The 27,806-nt window shown below is 40.8% G+C and overlaps 1 protein-coding gene across 2 annotated transcripts; it reads left to right on the top strand.

Moving 5' to 3' along the window:
- The first annotated feature begins 816 nt into the window (after window positions 1-816).
- rap1gds1 (RAP1, GTP-GDP dissociation stimulator 1) lies at window positions 817-26,371 on the top strand. 2 transcript variants are annotated; one of them, XM_083903271.1, is made up of 15 exons: window positions 817-1,155; window positions 4,485-4,592; window positions 5,109-5,231; window positions 7,145-7,270; window positions 11,275-11,421; window positions 14,071-14,199; window positions 15,134-15,259; window positions 16,864-17,007; window positions 18,919-19,050; window positions 19,599-19,733; window positions 20,603-20,728; window positions 21,164-21,303; window positions 21,683-21,809; window positions 22,323-22,451; window positions 23,903-26,371. In XM_083903271.1, the coding sequence occupies exons 1-15, from the start codon at window positions 1,152-1,154 to the stop codon at window positions 24,028-24,030; spliced, it is 1,824 nt and encodes a 607-aa protein (XP_083759397.1). In that variant the 5' UTR covers window positions 817-1,151; the 3' UTR covers window positions 24,031-26,371. The 2 variants fall into 2 exon arrangements, with proteins under 2 accessions (XP_083759397.1, XP_083759398.1); XM_083903272.1 differs by lacking the exon at window positions 11,275-11,421.
- Window positions 26,372-27,806: the final 1,435 nt, after the last annotated feature.

Raw genomic sequence — 27,806 nt, 5'->3', positions numbered from 1 at the left:
TACCTTAGTCGGACTAAGGCCGATTAAACTGTACATGTAAACGTACATCAAATTTGTGAATTATGTAACGACTAATTCACACCTGTCTGTATATCCAACACGTTATAAATCTTAAATAAAAGCAAATTTGCTCGGGGACTCCAAAAAAATTAATCCAACCACAGAGAAACTTAACATGCTAATAAAAGCTAACCCGATATACATTTCTAGGTTTTTTTTCCCCCTGACGTCACTCCGAGTTCCGATGTAAATGGAACGCAGCATAAGACAACCTATTGCTGCTATCAGCCCTGGCTTCTGATTGGTTAATAGCAGCCATTTTGACAGATCTCAAAATTCAGCTTTATCCTCCATATGAGGGTCACGGGAGAGCCAATCTTTTACCATATACTATATTTATTTATTTTATTACCATTTACTATTATTTATTAATATGCACAATATTTTTTTTCTTTGCAAATTTAGCTTGCATTGTCAATATGTGTATTGTCTACCATACTATAGTGTTTTATGACTTGGTTATTAACGTGTTAGTCTGTTTGTGGTCTGACATTCATATGCATATTTCACTATTTCATGGAAAGTAGCTTTGTTTGTCTGAGGAGTGACCAAAATTCATATATTTTTTAAAGACGTCTTCTGCTGCCACCTGGCGGCAATGCGTCTACAACACAACAAGCAGTGTTTCCGACAGAGAAGTTTTATTTTGAAGGCAGCGCCCGGAAGTCACACTCTCCACGCTGCGTGGCAGACTTGACCGCGGCAGGAGAAGACTGTGAAGCGGCTGGTTCGGGGTGGGCAGAAGCAGAAGCAGAAGCAGGCAGCGGCTCTTCTTCACTCTAGGCGTGGATATGAGAGGAAGGCGGATGTGTTAACCTGGTAGTCAGTGAGCCGGTGAACAGGCCGCCGCACAGCAGCATCCATCGGAGCGGGGACTGTCTGCCACTACCACCGGCCCGGCGGAGTGGCTCTTTAGCTCGCTAACACGAACCCCCCCCTACCCCACGCCACTTCAGCTGTCTTCAGCGCCGGTGAACGGAGTGTGAAAAGCGGGGCCTCCGGCTACTACGACTCGGTTTGCGGCTGCTCTGGAGAGTTGAGCACGCCGGGTTTTTTTTTTCCCGGAGCCACATCCTGCTGCTCCTGCCGAGATGGGTGAGTAGACAGCTAGCTAAAAATTAAGCTAACTCGGCGCGTTTTTTTAAACGCTTATTTGAACCGAATGAAAACATGTATGTAATGTTAGAGAGTTGACGGTGTGTGTGTGTGTTAATGTTGGGGGGGAAAGGGGAGGCTGACACTGGGGTAGTTTTCTGCTGAGTGTGTGGTTGTTGTCAAGAGGAATTGGGCTACACTGACTGAAGCCCCGGGCGCGTGAATGTGTGTGTGTACGCGCGTGTGCGTGCCTTTGCTGGGGTGGGGTGGGGTGGCTCCCCCTGACTCCTCCATCCCAGCATCCAACCGTTTCACCGGGGCTATCACCACCGCCTCTCACCGGTGACACTGCTGGCTGGCTCCACGGACAGGAAGGAGCTTCTCTGCGGCTGAGGACCCCCGAAATGGCTCGATGGTTCCAGGCAGCTGCTACATGAAGCTCCATCCTGTAATGGCAGAGCACGTCTGTGTGTGTGTGTGTGTGTGTGTGTGTGTGTAGCTCTCCTCCATCTCCACAGCTGTTATGCAACAGGATCCAGCAGCAGCAGCAGCAGTGCACTGTATGTTGCTGTCTATACTGCACTGCTCTCCATACTGTTTGCACTGTTTGGTGCACAAGTGATTGACAGCTTGAGCTGCTTTGCCACTGCATCAGCAGACTGAATGAGATGCACACACATATTTAAAGGCCCGCTGTGCAGATCATCTCAGCGTAACCTCCCATTAGGGTTGGGCAATGTTTCAGTAAGTAAATAATATATTGCAGTGTAATATTCCTGCAGTAGTAAATGTCCACTATAGCACATAATATCGTCAAGAGCGTCGATTTAGGTGGAAGTCCAGCTGCTCATGAAGATACTGTACGATATTCTGGATGACTGAGAACATCAGGACATGTCAGAAGATGTCGATCAGTGTTTCTCAAACCTGGAAATTATGTTCTCAAACCCGAAAATGTATTTTTCTTCATTATATGGAGCAAAGAAACCAGAAAATATTCACATTGAAGAAATCTTTTTCATCGGTTTCTGATTTTTCCGCTTCTTAAATGTGAATATTGTCTCGTTTCCTTGCTCCGTGTAACAAAGAAATCATTAAAACTGAATACATTTGGTTTGTGGATTAAAACATGACATCATTTCCAGGTATTGATGATGAAAGTAATCATTAGTTGAAGTCCTAATAGCTCTGCAGTCAGTACAGAGATAAAATATACACTGGAGAGGCAGACATTAATCTAAGAAGAGAAGAAAAAATCTGCATCATAAATTTGACGCTAGGAAAACCCGTATCGGTCGACCTCTCTGTAAAGGTTGTGCTCCAGACGCCGCTGCTTGTTTTTGTCATGTGATATTAAGTAATGAAGTGATGTGTGGGTTGTGCAGTGAAACAACTGGGTCACTGCAACTGTGTGTGTGTGTGTGTACAAGCCTTATGCAATCACATCATCACCTGTAGGTATGATGGCACAACGCTGGATTGGCATTAAGAAAAAACCCTCCTGCTGTTACTGTAAACGTTTCTTTGCTTCCGTCCTCCAGTGATGATCGATGAAATATAGGAGGAAGTCGTGTGTCAGCCTCTGGAGTAATTAGTAATTTGTCTTTTCTGGATCAAATCCAACTGTCAGTCCTAATCAGGTTTTTGCTGAGAAAGTAGAGTCTGAGCTGAGGAAGCAGGGAAGCAGCAGACGGAGTGAATAAGCATTACTCTAGTCTGGAAACACATGTAACGGCGTAAGGCCCAGATGTTGTCTGTCCATGAATGACACACCAGTCCAGTTTTTGGATCGGGGCTGTAAATAGATCTGTATGGAGCATCGATCCAGTAAATCAATGTCATGCTTTGCTGGAGATGTGAAGCAGTTGTTAGAAAATGCAGGGTGGGATAGAAGGAAAAAAAAAATCAATACTGCAATGTATCATCATCCTGACTCTTTGATTCACTGACGCCAAATATAACATTTTAGTAAGAAAGAAACTGTCATAACTGGGGATGCATGATATTTTTGGACCGATAATTGATGCCGATATGTACGTGTTTTTCCCCTGTTTTAATATCACAATTCCTGTCAAAATAATTCGATATTTATTCAATATCGTCAGCCCTAAACGATACCACTTCTGTGTCCGATACCATACCGATATTAGTCCGATACTTAACTATGAAGCTGTTTTTTGCTGAGTCATTGAAGACATTGGACATATTGGATAGATACTACTGACCGATACCTTTGTTTGACGATATCTGATAATACGTTTTAAAGCCAATATTGGTCAGTCGCGATATCATCCTGCTAATATCGTGCATCCCTCGCCCAAACGGGTTTCCACGCCTTTTTAATTCACAAGCATCGAAACTATATGCCTCCTAGCAGTGATGCTAATAACAGGAATGAGTTTAACGGAATCTCGGAAGCAGTTTTGGCGACTAGTTAGCCTTTCTGTCAATAACCAATATCTGTAACTGAATTTTTGGCTTGTTTTGAAACATAACTAGGGATGCATTATTTTGCCGATAAATCGGGAGCACTTGGACCGATAATTGATGCCGCTATGTACGTGTTTTTCCCCTGTTTTAATATCACAATTCCTGTCAAAATAATTCGATATTAATAAAAAATCGTTCAGCCCTAGATGATACCGCTTCTCTGTGTCCGATACCATACCGATACAGTAATTTTAGACCATTTATTTAACAATGAAGCTGTTAACGACACATTTGTGCAGAGTCATTTCAAAGACATGCTGTAGTTTCCCAAACGCGACGTATATAGGTTTTTGGATCATGTCGGATTTGACTTTATCTGATAAGCGATCCAGTGATTTTGACCAGTATCGGACCGATACTACTGACCGATACCGATGTTTGCGATACCTGATAATACATTGCAAATCCAATATTGGTCAGTAGCGATATCATCCCGATAATATTGTGCATTCCCTTGTCCAAACATATTTCCACGCCTGTTTGATTCACCAGCATCGAAATGTTATGATTCCTAGCAGTGACGCTAGTAGGAGGAATGAGTTTAACGGAATCTCTGAACCAGTCTGCGATATCTTTTGGGCAATTACCAATATTTTGGTGCTTCCTGTGTAGACGGTGGATGTGAAAGCCAAGGCTTGTCTTTTCTTTTACTGGTCTCACACTGTGATAAGCAACATAAGATGTAAGAGCTTGTGTTGTCGCTGAGAAACGATATCTGTAGCTGGATTTCTTTATAAAAGCTGGTGAGTTTTTGGCTTGTATTGAAACATAACTTGTGCTCTTTTCTTGTCTCGTCTATCATCCTGTATTAAAAACCACTGTCACCTTGTCTTTTGCAGACAACCTGAGTGAAGCCCTGGACAAGCTGAAGCTAGCGTCCTCAGACAGCACCAGTGACAGCGTGGAGAGCTGTCTGGACTGTCTGCTCAAAGCACTCGCCAACAACAGTGAGTTAAGCCCAGACACTACTGTACAATAAGCATGTCGTTTTTTAACCATTTTCTTTTGCTTTGCATTGGAAAATGTTGGAAAAAGACATGCTGATGCTTTGTTATCAGATTTATTTGCTAAGTGCATAGTGTACGCTGTAGGGTTGAATTCCGTGCTCGATACTTGAAGTGGTACCAACCAGATGATGTTATTATAATCGAGTACTAATTCATGTTGTATAAATAGGTGCCAAATTTCACTACCTGAATGTGGATTGAGTGAAATCTGAGCACCTCAGGTTTGAGAGAGGGAGAGAGAGAGAGTAAAAAAGGCACCAATAGTTACCAATTCAAATATGAACTGTGATTATCATGTCTTATCTCCTCTGAAGAACATGTTTAGCACAATGAGGTGATGGAATTCTACTGCAATTAATGTATTTTAATGCTATTTTAGTGATCCGGCTCATCTGTGCTTCTGAAAAATCGTGCACATCGACTGCGATTTATGCCCTTTCTGTTTTCCATCCACAGACACCGAGGCCAGTGTGAAGTTCCAGGAGATGGGCGTTCTCCCCCTGCTCCCCGGCCTGCTGAGCCCCCAGTCTTCCTGCACTCCTAAAGTAGCCAACGTGATCGCTGAGGTGGCCAAAAATGGTGAGGTTTCACTTCCAATTCCACCCACTCGAGAACATCCTGTCTTTCTTGTCTCTAATCTCACAGTCTCTCCTGCTCACATCCTCTCGTGTCTCTGCCATCAGAGTTTTGTTTGATAAATAATGATGAGAAAGTGTTTTGTTTCTAAAGCTTCGTGTGAATTACGCGTTTGACTGACGGGTCATTTAAGACCGGGGGCTGTTTTCCTCCCTGATGTTTCACTGTGCGAGGACATGACATGTTATAATGCGTCAGCGCGGGCACAGCAGAAGCTTAAAAGCGCAGAGAAGCAGACGTGAATAGAGGTCGGGGCAAAGAAAACGTTAGGATAATGAATGGGTTCCAGCAGCTTTGCGAGACTGCAGCTAATGATCAGTCCGCAGCAGTTTGCCAAGCTTGGCAACGACCCGCTGGCATTTATCTGTCACCACTTCAGGAAGTGTCTGCAAGGAACCCGAGTGACAGCTGGGCTAATGACAACTGCCTTTTCTGTCCGACTGTTTTGTCTGTCAACTGAGCTGATTGTTTTGAAGTGGAGGTCCACAGACTAATTGTTTTAGCCGATTAATCAGCTAGGATCGGACGTTTTACAACCTCTTGACATTAGCGGACGCTGGCTCTGCTCTGCATGGTTCTACTACTGGATAATAGCATGTCTAGCAAAAATGATGGATCACATATAGAATCATTCAAAGGCCATTTTACCTCAAAATGTGTGTGTAGGACACGATAAGTTACTTAAACAGCTGTTTTATGCTTATGTGACTAATTCACGGTCTACAGCTTGTTGAATTTTGAGGCGCAGATATGAGTTGCATTCAGTGACCCTCAGAAATATCAATACATTGGCAATGCGTTTGAAAAGTGCTTTAAAATGCTTGAAATGACTGCATTTCCTGACCAAACAGTTCGCTCATTAGATGCTTTATAGCAAAATGTTATTTCTTATTTATTGGAATAGAAAGAATGAAATAATCATATTGGGTGTATAATATATTCATGTTAATTACCTACAGCTGTAAGGTGCTGGAAAAGCGTTAAAAATACAAATTATGTAGTCATTAGATCATTGGAGACGTATGGAAATACACTTTGTCTTTAAACTATGCACTGATGGATTTTTAGTTTTGAGTGTTTTTAATATTGTCATCATTATTGTCATGTACATTTTCATGCAATATCATGACATTGGCTATTTTATTCCCCTTAGTGAAAGAGGGGAAGAAGGCTTTTTGCTTTTTTATACTTGAAGTGATCAGTTGACCTCTGTATTCAAGTGATATTTCAGTTAAGTGTAGTTGTATGAGGTACTCGTAGTCAGAATTTCACATACAGTTGACTGGCGATGCACGCCCTCTCTGTGTTTAGCACCGCAACGTTAAGCTTACGCCATCGTAAAGAAACAGTTTGCCGCTTTATCTCACAGTCAGACGGCCTTTCCCAACAGGAAGCTGAAGTTTATGTGGCTTTATAAACTGCTCTGTCCTCTCTGCACCAAAGTGCATCCAAGAAAAATCCCTCTTTCATTTTACATCTCGGCAAACACAGGAGTTATTGATCCGCCGCCGCTGCCTCCGTCTGTAAACAAACCAAAAGATATTTAGCTTTGTGTCACAGACGAGCAGAGAGACGGGGGATTAATTCACATTTAAAGAAGCTGAAATCACACTTGTTTTTATTTAAAAAAGGAAAACACATCTAAAATAGATTAATGTCCTATCAGAATAGTTATTTAGCAGTTATTGGTGGTGCCTACAGCTATTCCCTGAAGATGACTGTGACCTGGATGAGGGAGAACCTTCACAGATGTTCTTATTCATATCTTGATCATATAAAAGATCCCTGAGGTCTAGGTTTGCATAATTAAGACTTCATATTCTGATCTCTTCTCTGATGTCCTTGCTCGTCCGCAGAGTTCATGCGGAGTTCCTGCGTGGACGCCGGCCTCATCCCTCCTCTGGTTCAGCTCCTAAACTCCAGCGACCAGGAGGTTTTACTGCAGACCGGCCGAGCTCTTGGCAACATCTGTTATGACAGCCGTAAGTAGGAGTTTGCTTTGTGCGTTTGGGGAGCGACGTTTTCCCCTCACGAGACCTGTCATCACACACACACACACACACATGGTAATAAACGTTGCTACGGCAGGCGAGCGTTTAACAGAGTTAAGAGTTACACGACTGAGCTCGGGGAAATTTAGCCGAGGTTTGAGTAAGCACGCGATATCGAACGCACTCGCACGCGGAAGTGATTTCCCCCGACGCTGCTTGTTTTCACTGTGTTACAGGAGTCGGTGAAAGAAATATCCGACAAATGACAGATATTACTGCATGTACAGTATGTAGTGTTTCACAGTAGGCTAATACTTGTTTGAGTTATCTCAGTATTTGTAGTCCTGATTGTCTGCGTGATGTCACGACCTGCTGTTTGTTAACCTCACAGGTTTTTATCGTAACTGATCACATATTTAAATACACCATCAATGATTTGATAGATCCTTCTTGGACTATGACTTGGAACATGTTCTAGAACCCTTTCTTTAAACTACCTGAGTAAAAAAATGTGATTAAATTCAATTTGTAATATTTGAATTTGAATAAATTCTTTTAGATGTAATGCACAGGGTTCCCACAGGTTCTTGAAATCCTTGAAAGTTTGTGAATTTGGAAAAAAAAAATGTTTTGGAAAATTGCTCTAAATAGAGCCGAGTCATTGAAAGTGCTTGACTTTTGTGCAAGAAAACAAGTTAAGTTGATATTATGGCTGCCACAAATGATTATTTTGATGCAGCTGCTCTTATATAACAATCATTAGCTTTCAGGTTGAAGTGTTTAAGGTATATGCTAACTAAAAATGAAGACGATTAAGACGATAGTTCATTAAACCTGTAATGAAATATGCTTGTAGCAACAAACATAAAGTGCAAACCGCTGAGTAAACGGATAAGGCACTGTTATAACGTTACAGAAAACGCATGAAATATGTGTGCTAAGGCTAACGAATCAAATCGTCATAGCTAATGTTAGCGTTTGCAGCTATGAATATGAGTAAGTAGTTGGTTAGCGCTCTGTTTACGCTAATGTTAGCAGCTAACTAGCCCGTTAGCTTGCCGAAACTACTAAATTAGTTGTCGACGATTTAAATAGTCAACGTAATCGTGACTAGTCGACTAATCGTGGCAGCCCTAGTTGATATATCGGTAAATGTCTCCCTTGTTTGTTTACAACGCCACCTACTGTTTAATTCCCTGCGTAGCTTGATGTACGTCGTACGAGTCGTAAATTACTAGCGCCGTAATATAGACGTTATCCACTGTCCCTCTTTCCGCTGTTGACGTGAGATTCCGTGCAGAACAATGAGCGAGTAAAGTGAGGCAAAGAGAGAGGAAATGACCACGTGGTGTCGGGGAAATGAAAATTCCAAGATCTCTGTCTCAAAATGACAAAGACTTTGACCGAGATCTCAAGGACAATCATTTGTCAAGATTCAGAGCTTGTTGCTAATCAGTAAAAGTGGACGACATCAGGGGCAAAGTGGCCCTCACATCTTAAGCTGTGACAGCACATTAGGCCCTTTAATTGCTCCTGGAAAGTCATTGAAAAGGTGTGGGAGCCCTGATTGCACTAAATATGATTCAGTTGGAAATTTTCAGCACTTTTATTTGTTCTCGTGGTTCAATTTCACTTCAAATTAAATTTTTGAACTCATATTTTTGTATATGCCACACATCCAGGTGCCAAACCAATCAAACATCATCTTTCCATCTGTGTTAGATTGGTTTTGCCTTAAGTGTGGCACAGAAATGACAGTATTGCATGACACAGTTACCACACGGAGAGTATTCACGATTATTAACTTACATTAACTAGCTCTGCATTTGTATATCACATGAGAATCACATCACATGAGGCTCTTTTTGATTTATTTTCCTTTTTCACAGCATGTCAACAGCAGCCTTGCGCCACATTAATCCCATTTACTTTGATGCATCTGTATTATAGTGTTTATCTGACAGTATTATGACTGTATTTGACAAAGGAACAAGAAGAATTCTCTGTACAGTTGGAAGGTTTGAGTCGGACCTTTGTCGGCTGCTGGAGAGGCTTCAGTCGCAGCTGTCGGTCCTGGTGCGGCGTGAGTTTTTGTGGTCTTGGTCAAAATCTGGGTATCTGAGGAATTTGTTGGGAGGTGACATTTGTTGGAGTGGAGGGGGGTCACGGTGCGCTGGCACGGCTTTATGAAAGACGCTCTGGGAGAGCGCGGAGAAGCAGCTGCTCGCTGGCTTGTGATGTATAATATATGACTCTGGCTCGGTCGCTCCTGAAGAATAAATGAAAGCAGATCTTCTGAAACCACTTTCATTTAATATTAACTTGGTCAAATGTTGGTTTTTTATCGTGCATCGTCCTGTGTTTGTCTTAGTCGGCTGAAGTCCAGGCATTTTAGTCTAATCTAAATGAAAGAAAATAACTGAATATTTAATTGTGTACTGATGTGTTCTGCTCCCTTTCAGAACCAGGAACAGCTCCGCTTCAGTGTTAAATGTGCAAATGATTAAACGGAACGAGAATTAAGGGATTATATGACACAGCAAACCTTCAGTCAGGGCTTCATGATTTAGGGGAATGTAATCAGATTGTTTTGTTTTTTTGGATATTGTCCTCACAGTTTGATTTGGAGCAATAAACGTGATGAGATTAATTCATCATGTAATGGATTTAAAACACACTAGAGCATGAACACACCACTGCAAGGATGAGAAAAATCTGAATTATGTCCGTCGTGTTGATCTCATTTTTATACACCTAAACCACGCCAACAAACAACTTGCATCCTTTGTTAATTGCACTGTTTCAAACTGTAGTTGGATTTTTTTTAAAGTGGATAAAATATAGCTGCACTTTATCTCAACTGACACCACCGAGTTATTGGATAAACCACCATGACTACAGCAGTCTCCTGAGCTCTGTGATTATCTTGAGTCCAGCTCCTGCCTTTTCCTGGAACACCATGTAGAGTCACAGCTGCACATGAGCTGATCGGAATATCACGAACATGACTTTTCCTTGTCGACTAAAGAGTCCAGGCGGCCGTGAGCGACACACACTGAGACTGAGATGACTGACTTTTCCTGGTGTTTCGTTTGGCTTCTGTTCTTAGAGACGATTGTGTTGAAGTAGATGATCAGTTTTTATTTTTAATAATCAACACGGGCTGATTATTGTTACGAATCGGAATGGGAATCGTTCCGATACTGGTCAAAATCGCTGGATCGGATATTGGATAGGTACAAAAGTCAAATCCGATGCTATCCAAACATGCTGCTTCACGATACACGGGCTGTAAAATGTAGATAAAAGAACTAGCAAAAGCATTTTCGCTGACTCATGTTGGTGGCCATTTATTTGGAGAATTATTATCTTTTAAAATGACTCGGCAGAAAAGTGTTAACAGCTTCATAAATGGTCTAAAAATTACTATAATTGACTAGTACCGGTGTCGGTAGATACTGGAGTTTGTGATATCGGTACCGGACTCACAAATATGGCGTAGTCCAGTTCCTAGTTACAAATTAATAGTTTTTGTTCTCACAACAAAAATGTTTAGTTTTTTGAATCATTTAACAGTTATTTTTTATTATAAGCAGTAGGAAAAATCAGCTCCACTTAAAGCCCCGCCCTTTTATTGCTCTCTGCATACAGACCCCTCTCGATTGGTTGGACCCTTTAGATTGACTGTCAGAACCACTAGAGTGAGCACTAACTGAACACTTTAAATTCAGACTGTAACGCTATTTTAACACAAATGTTAGCTGTGAAAAGTCTCGCTGAGCGTAGCTTTAATGTCATAATTATGACTTAGGTGCATTTTTCTTTTGTTTTGTAGCCTTAGTTTGCACTGATTTACCTGTTTTACTCTGCTTATGTGTGTATGTTGAAGTTGTGGTTCTCTATTTATTTATTTATTTATTCATTTATTTCTTTTAATTTTAATTTTAATTTTGCGTTGTGGTTGATTTTTGTGTCCTGGCCTCTTTGTTTTGCAGATGAGGGCAGGAGTGCAGTTGACCTGGCAGGAGGGGCTCAGATAGTAGCTGAACACATTAAGTCCCTCTACCAAAATACTGAGCCGGAAAATGAGAAGCTCTTGACTGTCTTTTGTGGCATGCTGATGAACTATAGCAATGATAATGGTAATGAGCACCTCTTTCCCCTGAAGATCAACTGTTACTGTCACTAATCTCAACTAATCAGCGAATGTTCTCTTTCTTGCACACAGACAGAACACAGTAGAGTTCAGACTCTTCCTTCCTCCTGATCTTTCTTCCATGCTCTCTGTTGCTTTTTCCACTTTCTCTGAGGTAATCTGCCGTCAGTAATGTTTGCTAAGAGCCAGCTCACAGTGTTGTAGTTTCCATCAGACAGTTCCTTCCTATGAGTTTAGCTGTTGGATGGAGTGACGGCGCTCCAGAGTCTGGTGGTTTTAGGCTCTGGATAATGAATTTAAATGACTTTGTACAGTAACAACGTGGTAATAGTATGATCATTATCACTACCAAGCTGTTGCCTGGATATTAGATTCAAGAGATTCAAGATTATTGTTACGATTCACTTAAAAAGTAAAGAAATAGTAAAAACACACCAATTAAAACTATAAAACTCCCAGAAAAAGACATGAATCAGGTAGTGCTTTGTAAATAAAGTGATATTACGGCAACATAATCTCCTTATTAACACTTTATTACCCTGTTATTACTGAAATGAGACGGTTTTACCAAGTATTTGGAAATAAATCGCTGTTTTAGGTGCACGTAATCTCTAGATTAGTCTGGACGTCAGGTGTGAACGTGGCAAAAGTTCTGTGTTCGGGACACTCGGAGGCATACGTTTGGACGTAGCTAGAGCTGAAACATTTAATTAATTACAATGTATTATTTATTTATTTATTAATTAATTAATTAATTAATTAATAAATAAATAATTTGATTAATTAGTTAATTTATTACAATAATTACTAAATGAATCGTAATCGATGCGAAAATCATCGCTAGTTGCAGCTCCTTACGTAGCCTTGGTCTCGTTACTTATCTAATTGCGACTTTTTCCGCGCAGGTATCACAATTGCGATTTAATTAGCGATGTTATTTTTTTTACTTTCAAGATTCTGTATTAAATATTTATTGTCATAAATTTGAAATGTGATTATTAGACCATTATTATTGCGTTAATGACACTTTATGCTAGCTATCTTTCACGTTTTCATTTGCACAAATCAGTAGAATAATACAAAAATATGACGCTTAATCAACATTAATCCCTATTAATTAATTAGTGGTAACTTAACATATTCAATATCAGCATGTTTAAATATTATAAGAGTGTTTTTGCTGGTCTGTTGGTGTCTCTGTGATAACGAGGCTCGTCGAGGAGCAGCACGTATGTGACCTGAGCGACTCTGAGACGCTGCCAACGACTATTGTTGGCAAGCAGATGATGATGATGATGATGATGATGATGATGATGTTTGGTTGGACACAGTGACAGTTTGGCCCCGGTGATGCGAGTCTTGGCATCGGCACAAAGCTGACTCTTCATATCCAGCTAATAATGAAAAAAACACACTGAATAAAACTGTGTCGGTTCAACGGAATCAATTCAGCATGCGCGTAATGTGCTTACAGGGTTATATGGATCATTCTTATTGGATTACTTATCTTATACATTACGTTTAGAGTCAGACACTTTGAGTTATTATTATCGCTAGCTTCAGTATTTCTTACTTGTAGGAGGTTTCGTTTGGCTTCTGCTGTGTTTAAGAGGTGGTTATGAAGCATCATTTAATGCAAAATGTCCATTTATGAGTCATTTTAAAATGAATTCCATTATGCACTTAAAGAAAATGACTCGCTTGTTTAAAGGCACCGTATGTAAATGTTGTTATTAAGTGTGAATTATGTAAATACCGTACGGTCAGCGTATAAATGGCTCCCGCTGCGTCGCGCTAATGCAATTAGATTCAACAGCTTCAGTTTCCCAGAACGCAGACCCTTCTTGCTCTTTTGTTCTGTGTTTTAAAATCAAAGTTTGCAGCAGAAATAACATTCTGTTTTTATATCTCAAATGCCACACGAGGTTCTTTTCAGTCTTTAGTTCCTGCTTTTATTACCTGCTTTTCTAAAAAAGCTTTGGTCTCATCTACACTGGAGGGAAATGGTTTTTCCGGCATTTCTTTTGACATTTTTGACTGATTTTTACTTCCTGCTTTTCGTGGTGTTGTGGTCGTGGTTCTTCGGCGAGGAAAAGTCGTGACGTAAAACATGACCTTTTTTTCCTCCCTCCATCCACTTTGTTCTGCTCATCTACCCGCTGTCGTCTCTCCGCTGATTCATTTTTAACAGACATGAAGCTGAAGTTTGTCCTTTCTGCTCTTCAGGTGCTTCTTCCTCCTCAGACAAATCCACACTTTTGGGATTTTTGGGGGGGATTTAAATAACGCACTGATACTGTTTTTTATACTGCATTAACATTCTGACTGTGATGTGCATCAGGCTGGATGTGAGCGAACAGTATAAGATAGAAGGAAGTTGTCAGATCCAGTCAATGACTCATCAGATTCAGTACTTTGTTTAATTTACTGACTAGTTTTTGTGTTTCTGAACTGCACAAACAACATTCTGTTTTCAATTTAAAGAAGACAAGTGTGTCATTTCTTCATAGTCTCACTTTAAGTGAATCCACATAGTGCCATCTGCTTTAAACGGAGTGTTTTAAATGTATGTTTGTGAACTCCTCAGCTTTGAACCCTCTCTGTCTCCGTCTCTGTATATCTGTGTGTGCTGCAGATTCCTTACAAGCCCAGCTGATCAATATGGGCGTGATCCCCACTCTGGTGAAGCTGCTCGGCATCCATTCCCACAACACAGCCCTGACAGAGATGTGTCTAATTGCCTTTGGGAACTTGGCCGAGCTCGGTGAGTACATCTGCTTCACTGTGGATCTGATAAGTTTGGAACTTTGAGCTCTCCATGTGTTAGCAAAACTGCTCGGTGGCCCCTGAAATGTCTGAATGCGGGAATGCCAGACTTCTGCCAGCTCTCTACACGGGCTAATACGAATTATTATTCAAGCAGATTATTTATTTCGTGAAGTTACATTTTGATTTGGGCTCTTTTTGGCACATCAGAACCAGGACTATTGTTAAAAGAAACTGAGTCTTGTTTGATGGAGGAGGAAATGCCTGGTCTGTACGGAAGAGGATTAGGGCCACACAGGAAAAAAATATAAATATTATAATATCGGAATTCTGACTTGAAACTCCAAATTCTGACTAAACCCCGAATTCTGACTTTAAACTCAGAATTTCTGAGTTTATTCTCAGAATTCCGGATTTAATCTCAGAATTCCGACTTTAAAACTAAGAATACTGACTTTATTCTCAGAATTCTGACTTTATTCTCAGAATTCTGACTAAACTCATTATTTTGACTATATAACCCAGAATTCCGACTTCAATCTCAGAATTCCGACTTTAAAACTCAGAATTTTGACTTTATTCTCAGAATTCTGACTTTAAATTCCGAATTCTGTCTTTAAAACTCAGAATTCCGACTTTATTATCTTTAAAGTCAGAACTCAAATATTTTTTCCCTGTGTGGCCCTAATCCTCTTCTATAGGTCTGTGTCCTGTTGCTGTTTAATAATAAAAATGACAATACATTTAATAAATTTGTTCATTCATTCATTAAATAATGATGATGATTTCTCGCAATATTATGACTTTATTCTCCAAAGATTTGGTTTTTTTTCTCTGTTGAGTTTGGCCCTAATATTCTGTTATAGGGAAATGCTTGCACTCATGTAGATAAAATGATGATGATGACATGATGACATGTCTTGTGTTTCCAGAGTCCAGTAAAGAGCAGTTTGCCTCCACTAACATCGCTGAGGAGCTGGTGCGTCTCTTCCAGAAGCAGACGGAGCACGAGAAGAAGGAAATGATATTTGAGGTCCTGGCTCCGCTCGCGGAAAATGGTAATTTTCTTCTTTTCTTTTTTTTGTCCACACTGGTAAAGGTCCAGTGCTGCATTCACACACAGAAAGTGCATTATCTTATCTCAATTTACCCTTTGCTCCAAATAACAAAGAAATCATTCAAACTGAACATCGTCATTTCCAGGTTTGACAAACACTGATCAACGTTTTTTAACGTTTTCTGACATTTTATGGACCATAATGGCTAGTTGCAGCTCTAACGTAATTTACAAATCCAAGTCGAATCACCATGCTGTGATGACGATGCTGGGTTTTATAAGCTCCTCAGGGATCACATTCACAGTGTTTAATCCCGGATTAAAAACACTGCGTGGTGGATGTGTGGATGAAAATCACGGCCACTCACTGTGCAGTCATTTATCTGCTCAGTGTGAGTCGTGTTTTCCCCCGACTCGACTGCACAGTCATGACAGAGGCCGAGCTCCGGTGCTCTGAGTCAAACACCAGTGTGTCGGTAAAAGCAGATTACTGCCTCTCTTGTTATCGCCCTCCCAGACGCGCTGCTGTGCTCCCACGTTGTCCGTCTCCACGACAACGTCCCACTGAACTCCACTCTGGAGAAACCTCGCTCTCGCTGTCTCTGTCCCTCAGCTCGTTTATCTGTCACTCTGCGCGTTGTTTATTGGTTTTGTAGACGAGCGACAAGAGAACGCCGCTTTGTCAAAGCTTTAATTGTGAAACGGGGATCGTCTAAGTGTTAAATAGCTTCAATCCCCTGAGAATCTCATCCCATTTTCTTCAAAAATTGAAAGAAAAATATATAGAATCAGAATTCTGAGATTAAAGAGTCAGAATTCAGAGGTTAATTTCAGAATTTAAAGTCACAATACTGAGATTAAAGAATCAGAATTCTGAGGCTTAATTCAGAACTTTAATGTCCCCATCTGAGATTAAAGTCTGAATTTAAATTCAGAATTTGAAGTCACAATTCTGAGATTGAAGAGAGTAAGAATTCAGAGATTATATTCAGAATTTTATTGTCACAATTTTGAGATTAAAGAGAGTCAGAATTCTGAGATTAAATTCAGAATTTAAAGTCATAATTCTGAGATTGAAGAGAGTCAGAATTCTGAGATTAAATTCATAAATTTAATGTCCTAATTCTGAGATTAACGAGAGTCAGAATTCAGAGATTAAATCCAGAATTTAAAGTCAGAATTCTGAGATTGAAGAGAGTCAGAATTCTGAGATTAAATTCAGAATTTAAAGTCAAAATTCTGAGGTTAAAGTCTGAATTTAATGTCAGAATTCTGAGATTAAAGAAAAAGTCAGAATTCTGATACATATTAGAGTCAGAATTCTGAGATTAAAGTCAGAATGTAAAGTCACAATTCTGAGATTAAATTCACCAGTCAAATTTGAAGCCTATCAAGCAAACTCTTGGACAGATGTTCCTGCATTTCAGATCAATGATGGACGATTAGAAATGTAGTGTACAGTACTCTGCGTGTTGTTGTTTATTGGTTTTGTAGACGAGCAACAAGCGAACGCCGCTTTGTCAAAGCTTTAATTGTGAAACAGGGATCCTGTTAAATAGCTTCAATCCTCTGAGAATCTCTCTCTCCCCCTCCATTTTGTGCCAGATGTGATCAAGCTGCAGCTGGTGGAGGCCGGTCTGGTGGAGTGTCTGCTGCAGGTCGTGGCTCAGACTGTGGACGGCGAGCGGGAGGAGGACATCGCCCAGCTCAAGACCTCCTCTGACCTCATGGTTCTCCTGCTGCTGGGAGGTAAACGCCAGGGTTTACCTTCTAATAGCTGTGTCTAATCTCATCAGCTGTGCTTACAGAACTAATAATAATAATCCGTGATGTGATTTAACTGTGAAATTCACATCCAGCCACACTGAGCACTCATAACTCCATATATGGACGCTTGTGTAACGGGTGATTAAAAAATTCATGCGCGCTTCAAGCTGTCACTGCTGAAGCAGCAGTGAAGGTTCTGCAGCATCAAGAGAGAACACACACACACACACACACACACACACACACACACACACACACACACACACCCACACACACACACACACCCACACACACCCACCTTGCTTCATCGGACTTTTCACCTCGTCACTCACACACAACATGAGCAGAAATATCCTGCGTCCAGCTCCAGTGATGTAGGGAATGAATAATTTACACGTACGTGTAAATGTTTTATTACAGCTGAATATGTGCATCATAAATATTCACTCGCTGGCCTCGTTGACAGCTCAGGCTTGATAGAACTTAGTTAGGCTCAGTTATTGGCAATTAATATTAATGTAGATCACATGAATTAAAATGATCTGGGTTTGGAAATCCTGTGGGACATGTCATTTTTAAAGCCTCCAGATTCACGTTTTTGGCAGTTGCCATTTTTAGTTTTCATTTTCATTTTTTTTTTTTACTAGAAGTTCACAGATGTTGCCTGCAACCGGTCTCCTATTGGACAGTAGCAGCTGTCAATCACACTGGTGTTCATCCACACATGTGGAGTGCTTCGTCATCTGTTGTCCTCTAAATGAGACAGAAATTCACAAAATCAGCATCATCTCAAGTCTGGAAACTAGTGAGAATTGTATTGATGTTGTAAAACATCTCAATTGAGATCCTAGGGATTTCCATTCAGAAGGACTTCTTTTTGCAACAAGTAGAGTTGCCCCCTGGTGGCTATTCAATGTCTTGCTTCTTCTAGGTTGGATTCAATACAGAGTATTAGGGACACATGGGTTACACAAAAAATATGAAGTCAGAATTCTGAGATTAAAGATAGTCAGAATTTAAAGAAAAAGTCAGAATTCTTAGATTATAGAAAAAGTCAGAATTCTGAGATTAGTCAGAATTAAATTCGGAATTTAAAGTCAGAATTCTGAGATTAAAGAAAAAGTCAGAATTTTGAGATTAAAGTCAGAATTATGAGATTAAAGAAAAAGTTAGAATTTTGAGATTAGAGTCAGAATTCAAAGTCAGAATTCTGATCTTAAATTTGGAATTTAAAGTCAGAATTCTGAGATTAAAGAAAAAGTCAGAATTTTGAGAGTAGAGTCAGAATTTAAAGTCAGAATTCTGATCTTAAATTTGGAATTTAAAGTCAGAATTCTGACATTAAAGAAAAAGTCAGAATTTTGAGAGTAGAGTCAGAATTTAAAATCAGCATTCTGATCTTAAATTCGGAATTTAAAGTCAGAATTCTGAGATTAAAGAAAAAGTCAGAATTCTGAGACTAGAGTCAGAATTCTGAGAAAAAAAAATTGAATTCTGAGAGAGAAAAATGTCAGAATTCTGAGATCAAAGTCAGAATACATGTGGCCCTAATACTCTTCCGTAGCTTCAGCTTAAACAAAAAAAAAAGGTCTATCCGTGGTTGCACTGAGTCACTTTAAAAAGCAACAATGGGTTGAGTCACCCTGACACAACCTTTTCACATCAAGATTAGCACTTTTTTGTAAACAGGAGGTGATGTGTGAGTCAGTGTATTTATTTAAAAGAAAATAAAAGACCGCACAACAACCCTTTCATTATTGTTCATCTAAACAGATGTTGCAAAAACAGCGATAAATTAAAGAGTTCTCAACTGAATCACTGTGTTTTATTGACAGCTTTGTGGATCATCACCGTCTTCTTCTGTTGTAACATTTGTCCACTCTGCTTCTTTAGACGAATCCATGCAGAAGCTGTTTGAAGGAGGAAAGGGCAGCGTCTTCCAGAGAGTCCTGTCCTGGATTCCGTCCCACAATCATCAGCTGCAGCTGGCAGGAGCTCTGGCCATCGCTAACTTTGCTCGCAACGGTAAGATTTACTCCACTCCGTTAAAGCTTAGACGACAGAGCATAGACAGACAGAAAGAAGTGCTGCTGCTACTTTTGTCATGTTTTTTGCTGTTACTTATACCACATTAGATACTGGTGTCTATTAACAATACTAGGATGCTAATAGTGTTATCTCATATTGGTTGTAGATCTTACGTAATACTATTAATTGCATATGGCATCTGACTATTTTTTTTTATTTTAATTTCTGCAGACATCTCTTGAGTTTCTTATCTTAACGGCGTCAAAATTGACACTGCACACACTGATGCACTTAATAAATCACCTGTCAAGTTTGAAGCCTGTCGAGCAAACTGTCGGACAGTTGTTCCTGCATTTTAGATCGATGATGGATGATTGGAAATGTAGAATATAAAGAGAAAGAGAAAGAGCTCCTCGTTTTTAGCTGACCGTAGCTGCAATAAATCTAACAGAGTGAGACATCTGTGTCATATAACGGCTGTGATCTATGAGCCTTACCTTACGGGTCATGAATCGACTCCTCTCATTGTGCGTATGTTTGTATAGATGGGAACTGCATCCACATGGTGGACACTGGCATCGTGCAGAAGCTTCTGGACCTGTTGGACCGACATGTCGAGGAGGGAAACGTCACCGTCCAGCACGCCGCTCTCAGCGCCCTGAGGAACCTGGCCATACCTGGTGAGCTGCTGCGTCGTATCGCATGTGTTTTTTGATTGAGTTGATTCTCTCCTTTACGGTTAAATTTAAAAGTATTACATAGTGCTGGACGCGTTAACGCTAACGCACGTTAACGCATGACACGTTTCCATGACGACTGACTGGAAAAAGACTCGTGTGACGTCATGTTTACGTCATGACTCCCGATTGTTAAAATGAGTCTGTAAAGTAACGCTGAACTTTAAAAACAGAGGCACACATACGCAGTACACAGGTACGCTGGTTATTTGTAGCGCTGCTCTTTTCCTTTAATTAACAGACCGCTCCATTTCGACTGTAGGCGTGCTAAAGGAGCTAATGCAGCTAACGGAGCTAACTGGTAAACGGTGCCTGGACTCCGGCACGTAAACATGGCGTCACACGCGTCTTTTTCCTGGTCAGTCGTCATGGAAACGCGTCATGCGTTAACCTAGTGCCCAGCACTAGTATTACAGTACCTACAAGAATTTCTGTCCTGAAACCAATGCGATGAAACCGACAGCCCCACAGTTTTCCATCAGAGCCAGCGACGTCTCTGAAATGCCTGACCCCAGTTCTATCCTCAACTCACAACCAATTATATATAGATTATGTCATGTCATGACCCTAAAAAAGCCTTTTTAAAGTTATGATGACAAGTCAAAATGTCCTTTTCCATCAACGTTTCGAGTGCACCCACTCCAGGATTTGTCATTTTGATCCACTTAGTCCCTGGTAACTGAGGTTTCTTCCATTTTGATCTAACGTCTAAGGGTAGAGGCTGTCATGTTTCGGATTAAAATGAACTTTAAACTGTGTCTGAATGGTCGGTTCTTCTGATTCTGAAAATCTGCTGCTTCTCTCGTTTACAGTGGTAAACAAATCTAAGATGCTGTCAGCGGGCGTGGCCGACGTGGTGCTGAAGTTCTTGCAGTCGGAGATGCCTCCGGTCCAGTTCAAACTCTTGGGAACACTACGTATGCTCATCGATACACAAGGTAGGAAACAGGTGTCGTTTATTTGCCTCTTTCTCCTCTTTCCACCGAAGCACATGGACGAATCCTCGCTGAAGAAACGCAGCTTATACAGAGCGGGTCGTTGAGTTTCCAGCCCATGTGAGGGATATTTTTATCATCCCCCTCCGTTTCCCTCTGCTCTCTTTCAGCTTTCATATAATCATTATAAAAGATTCTGAGCAGCCTCAGACTGTTGGAGTCTTCATTTCTGAGTCATTATGACACTGCTGCTCAAGAAGGTGCACAAAGCAGACAGATGGATAAAATCACTCAGAAATATACAAAAAAAAAAGAGCTCCAGCTTGAGTGTACATTTGGAGGCATAATTTGGATTTTTAGCGAGAAGAGACACCCAGAATACACACACACGCATATATATAACTGTGTGATCCTGTGTGTGTGTGTGTTTTGGTTTAGCCGAAGCCGCGGACCAGCTGGGAACCAACGGGAAACTGGTGGAGAGACTGGTGGAGTGGTGCGAAGCCAAAGATCACGCAGGAGTGATGGGCGAGTCCAACCGGCTCCTGTCCGCCCTGATCCGACACAGCAAGAGCAAGGTGAGGCGTCAAAATAACGCACAAAATAAAGTCATAAAATTAGTGCTAACGCGCGTTAACACATGACGCGTTTCCATGACGGCTGACCGGGAAAAAGAGGTGCGCATGACGTCATGTTAACGTGCCGCGGCACCGGAGTCCAGGCACCGTTTATCAGTTAGCGCCGTTAGCTCCTTTCGTGATGGTTAGCGCACCTACAGTGGAACTGGAGCGGTGTGTTTATTAAAATATTCACATTTAAGAAGCTAAAACAATCAGAAATCTTGTTTTTAATAATGAAAAATCTTCAAACCAATAATCAAAATAGTTGATGATTAATTTAGTAATCGATTCATCGTTAAAGCTCTAAAAGTCGCTGTCTGTTTTTCCCCGATTCCAGGAAGTGGTCAGGACCGTCATCCAGGGAGGAGGAGTCAAGCACTTAGTCACCATGGCGACCAGTGAGCACATGATTATGCAGAATGAGGCCCTGGTGGCTTTGGGGCTCATAGCGTCGCTGGATTTGGGTAAGAAATGGAAGAAGCAGCAACATTAAGACACAAAATGGAGGCAACGTGAGAGTTTTTATTATTTATTTATAATGGAAGGTTAGTTTAGTTTATATTTACACCCATTTGATTTGGTTTTTGTGGTTTTCTCGAAATAGTTAAAGGTCTTTTTGCAATCCAATCAAATCCAACTTTATTTATAAAGCACTTTAAAAACAACAGCTGCTTCTGCTTCTAATGAAGAAGAAGCTGCTGTTTTTGGCTCTATATGGCATCAGATTAGGGAAGTGTAAACATTTACAGATAGTTAAAAAGTTGACAAACATCCATTACGTCTCCATTTTTCTCTTCTTGAGTTGGTTGAATTCAATGAAAACCTGCCAAATTAAGATAAAATGTATTAAAAGCACAGCTTTTTGTGACTCATAGTGTCGGTGTAATGGCAAAATCCAGTGTGACTCAGTCCAGTGTCCCCTGAGAATTGGAGCAGTATATAATACTTTATACGTTATATCTGTGTCTTTGTCGCAGTGGCAGCAGAGAAGGACTTTGTTGGAGCCAGCCTGGTGTCGGTGCTTCACAAGCTGCTGTCGGATGAGAGAAGCGCTCCAGAGATAAAGTACAACTCCATGATCCTCATCTGCTCAGTCATGGGCTCAGGTAAAAACACACGTGCACATTTTTCACCTTTAAAGCTTTATGAAATGAACCGTTCATGTTCCAAGGTTAAAAACCTGTGTTAAATCTTCCATTAATCATCCCCCATTTTTAACACACTGCCGTTTTCCTCCTCCGATAACTGTTTGATGACTCATTCTGTCCTTGGGGGAGTTACACGTTTTATTTTCAAAGCTTTGAATTCTGCTTTCTCACTATGAATACACAAGTACTTGCACTGTTAGATTTGATAAATCCACAGACGACAAAGAGCAGAGCCTTCATTTGAATTTAACATTTGTGGCAGTTTCAGGGTCAGTCCTTGATTTTTTTGTACATTGCTGTAATTCTGCTGTTTCATTACGCAGAAAATGATGGACTTAAAGCACTTCATTGTGGAAAACCCCATACTTTTATTCCCAAGGCTAATTTAACTTCAAAAATAAATACATTAATACCAAAATAAAAGCTCATATAAGATGATTTTGCCAGTCACAGGCTTTTATTGTGAAGTACCCGGAAGTAGTATTAGGGTTCATTGATGACAACTTGAACAAAGATTACAGAGAATTGTGATGCCCACGTAAGACATAGGTCGTGATTATTATTTATTTGTATTTACTGTAATAAATACAAATCAACTTATTTAGTATTAATCGCCCCAAAATCACAAATCTGGACATTGGACTAATGTCCTGCAACTTTCCCAACAAGTGGAAATTCAAATGTGCACAACAAAGATTTGTGGGTGCTGCTCTCACCTCAATTTCATACTGGAATTAAATGTAAAATTTGGTTGAAAACTGGTTGAAAAGACTCAATTTCGCCCACGGCTTCACTTCCCAAATTTTTTTTTGGATGCATGGATGGATAGGTGGTACCTAAACATACCCAAATATCAATAAAAATTTAATTATATTAGTGCTGGGCACTAGGTTAACGCACGTTTCCATGACGACTGACCGGAAAAAGACGCGCGTGACATCATGTTAACGTGCCGCGACACCGGAGTCCAGGCACCGTTTACCAGTTAGCTCTGTTAGCTGCATTAGCTACTTTAGCGCCGTTAGCGCTCCTACAGTCGAACTGGAGCGGTCTGTTTATTAAACGAAAAAACCAGCATACCTGTGTACTAAACTTAAACTTTAGCGTCACTTCAGAGACTCATTTTAACAATTGGGAGTCACGTAAACATGACGTCACGCACATCTTTTACCGGTCAGTTGTCATGGAAACGCATCATGCTAACGTTGACGCCATTCACGCGCCCAGCACTAAATTATATACATAAAATTTGACCTCACACTGTTCAACACAATCACATAGAATTCATTTTAATGGCTAAAACAAGTAGTAACAGTGAAACTCGGAGTCATCCCTCAAATGTTGGACTGTACCATTTTTTCACCTCCAGTTTTCTTTCTTTCTTTCTCCTCTTTCTTTTGTATTTTTAGAGCCTCTTCACAAAGAAGTGCAGAGCCTGGCGTTCATCGACGTGGTTTCCAAGCTGCGGGCTCACGAAAACAAGACGGTGTCGCATCAGGCGTCGCTCACCGAGCAGCGGCTAACTGCTCAGAGCTAAATGACTGTGTCCAAAATATAAAAAAAAAAAAAACACCACCACCACCACGACCCCACCCCCACCTTAATGCCTGCCTGACCAACCACCCACCCACTCATCCACCCAGTGACACCTCATGACTGTTCCCGCCCCCCGTGCCCCATTGTCATGTGCCAAGGTACCATGTCGCGTTAACTGCCAGCCAGACGTACAGACATGCCTCCGCCCTCTGCCCCGCCCACCTCCACTAGGGTTAGACTGATGTCGTTTGTACTTAAAATCACAAACCTGAGCGCTTTCCCCCCCCCCCCCCTAGAAGAAGTTTTAAGGAGAAGACTTCACCCTGAACGAAGCCACTCCTCTGACTGTTCTTCGACGACCATGTGACGGCAAACCTCTCCTCTGAAAGCCATAAGAAATAGATTTATTTCAGCACGGTTAAGGCAGGCTTCATTTCTTGGTCGTCCTCCCCACAAACGCTCAACGCAGTGATTTCGGTCTAACCCTAACCCTCTCCCTCACTTTTACTTGTGCATGCATCTTCTGCTACAAGTCGCTCCACAGGAGCTCAGGCGCCATAGACAGCCTAACGCAATAGATTTAAGAGACGACACTCTTTTACGACCTTAGCTGTGAACTCATCTGCCAGTATCTCTCATCAGTGACCGTGCACAAAAGAACAAAAGAAAAAAAAAAGCTAAACAAAACATTTACTGTTGTGATTTTTTCCGTTCATTTTTCAGAAAAAGCCGACACCCATGACGTGCCCACCCAGTTGTGTCCCCATGTAGCTCAAGTATAAACTGAACTAGGAACTGTGCATGTTTTAGTCCCGTTGAAGGTGTGCCAGTGTTCATTTTTACCCTCTCTCTCTCTCTCAGCCTGCTCGCCTCTGCCGTCATCTACGCTCTCGTTTTTTCTTAGATTAACAGATTTTGTCCCTGGTCCGACAGCTCTGCAGGTTTAGAGGCCGCCACATGTTTACATGCCGTCGCTGAAGGGAACTAGGCCGGAAACCCTGCGCTATTCCTTGGAAGAGATTATGATATTTTGCCATCGCATGCACAAAAACCTGACCACATTATTTATTTTTACTCCCAGTTTTAACGATGTGTGGTCGATCAGCCCTTTTCCACCTCTTCACACAGGTTAGCGACTAGCTTGGTTCGTTTGTGCCATCTACAGTTACGGTGTAGAACCAGAAATGCTTCCACACGCCACTTTTCAGATGCTAGGTGTTGTGATGTTGCGCTAAGGAGGACGGTTTGCCTTGAATCTGCAATTTCCGCTCATTTTTCTAAAGCCAAGATGGCATTAAAAATGACTAAGGTTACAGCGCCCTCTGATAAATGGCCTGATGCACTTTTAGGCTGTGTATTTTCAGCTAACGCCACTTTAGCTTGAACGGAGATCCAAACTTTTGGTAAAAAAAAAAAGTGGCTGCAAACGATTTAGAAATGGCGGAAAGTTGCTGTATGTGCACATGCTAAGCTAACGTGAGCGATAGCTACTTGATTATGCCGTCTTATGGCTAGCTTCGGGCTCATTACCTGTCTGTTGCTACCATTAGCATTCCCAAGGGGTAATTTATTCACCGACAAACTACTAAAAGTCACTGAGCGAAGAGAACGAGGGTGGGTCAAATAATCGAGTGGGGCAAGTTGGGCTACATTCTGAAAATTTGTGTCGGTGTCACATGATTTAAAGTTGTCGATCACGTGTTGCAGTGAATGTAGTTGGGTCTAAGTGAGCAGCCGAGGTTGTGTTTTGTTTGCGGAAGAAAGAAAGTGCGAGTGTCATGTGTTCAAAAATCTCACGAAATTAGCGCGTAAAGAGTAAATTGGTCCTTCTCAGGGGGCCCGGACAGTTACCCTGTCGCTACGCCCCTGCTCTCGTCCTAATTCTGTTCAGAAACGCAAATCATGGAGCGTAATTTTAACAGAACAAAACAAAGATGCCGTCATTTTCTCAGAGTGTGTGTTTTTAAGTGTATGGTTTGTGAATATGCGGCAAACGGAGCAACGTCAATTAAACGCAAACACGGATCACTGCATCACTGTGTTTGTGCTGCTGGAACTTCGACTCCTCCCAACAAGCACCACACGGCCACAGCAGCAGCAACAGCACCCCCTAGAGGACAAGTGTCTCTCCTCCATGTGACAGTTGGTTCTAGTCAGAAAGGATTTCTGTTCACATGTCCCATCACTGTACCAATTCCCTGTTAACATGCCACGGTATGTTTCCTGGTCTGGGCCCACACTTATCCTTGTTTTTGTTTTAATTAATTAAGTAAGGTATGAAAGGTTATTTATCAGATCCGTGCTCTTCTGAAGACACATGCCAGTGGAGATGTATCCATAGTAACTGCATAAAATACTATAAACTTAAATGTTTGTTGTAAATGTCATGAGTTGTACATTTGGAGGATTGTAACTCAGCAGATAATTAAAAGATGATAGCTGGTCATGGCTCATGTCGTCTCGTTTTTTTTCCCCAGCTTAAATGTTACTAAAACTCATTTGTATTTCTGATTTTCACAGTAAAAGTATCATGAGATTTCAATTTGGCCTGAACACAAACCCCATTTTGCCTTGTGAATGTGTTAAAAAAAAAAATATTTCAAAATTTGGCTCAAATGTTTACATAGACGGTATATTTTTATTTAGCCAAATTAGTCTGGTTTGTACGAGCAGCGACAGACTCCAAATCTGTGTCCAACAGCAGCGACAGATGACGTGTAGGAGGTGATATGCATAAACACATTTGTAGACATGTTTGTGGAGCCAAAACAATGAAGAAAAATTCACTTAAAAAGACCTGAGAGACCAAAAAAAAATGTTTTCTTCTTTTTAAAAAATCACTTTTATTAATTGAAGTGATATTAAAATCAGTCAAATTTGAGCAGGACATGAGACAAAGCAAATGAGAGGATGTGGCTGCAGTAAACTGATGAGACACAACATTAAATTACATCCACGCTAATTCTATTTGTCTCAAAGTGTGGGAATAATAGCAATGACTGTGTAAAGACTTTCTTTATTTTGGACTAACGCAGATGCTGTAGTTGGAGCACAGAAGAAGACGAAAGCGAGGACACAAAAAAGGCAAAAAAAAACAGGTAGGTCAAAAACATTTTTGTTTTAGTTAATGCTCTGCCAGCTTCGAATAATTAATTATTTTTAATGTCATGTATGACAGAATTGCGAATAGCACTTAGCATGCGAACAACTAGCCGCCAGCTAAACCGAAACCGCCCACCTAGCTTTAACACGAGTGGACACACTTCAACAATTAAATTCTCCGCTAGTGTTTGTCAAGTTGGGGACTTGTGAACATTTGTCAAAATTAAAGGCGTATTTGTATTAAAACTGCCACAACTGTAGCTGCGGTGTGAAATTGTGTGGGAAAAGCTAGCAACGGCTTTACGTGCTAACAACTAGCCGCTAGCTAAACCGGAAACGGCGTAAATGCTAACAAGATGGACAGGTAGACACACTCCATTCAATTCAATAATTTTAAGTGGCTGAATTATATAATTTCATTAAGTCCAACAATATGTCCAATAAATACATTTCGCGTTGATGTATAATCAACTTTTTAAGCAATACAATGAGATTAAATGAGTTCTATTATGTTTTATTGTTAAGAAATTCATTTTTGAACAGGCTTTTGACACGGCACCACTTTCCCCTTTTGTCCTCTCCACTTTCCTAATACAATAGCAAAGTAAAATCATAATTGTTGGCTTAATATATGCTTTGTATTTGTATGTACTGTGTTCATTATTAGTAACTAGT

Source organism: Microchirus variegatus, assembly GCF_963457635.1.
Source record: "Microchirus variegatus genome assembly, chromosome: 2".
Taxonomy (NCBI): Eukaryota; Metazoa; Chordata; class Actinopteri; order Pleuronectiformes; family Soleidae; genus Microchirus; species Microchirus variegatus.
Note: the sequence above shows the minus strand (reverse complement) of the source record. Positions and strands in the feature narration are given on the sequence as shown.

Coding starts and splice junctions, on each gene's coding strand:
- rap1gds1 (XM_083903271.1), top strand. Junction 17,008..18,918: donor GGTTCTCCTGCTGCTGGGAG/GTAAACGCCAGG, acceptor CTGCTTCTTTAG/ACGAATCCATGCAGAAGCTG. Junction 20,729..21,163: donor TATGCTCATCGATACACAAG/GTAGGAAACAGG, acceptor GTTTTGGTTTAG/CCGAAGCCGCGGACCAGCTG.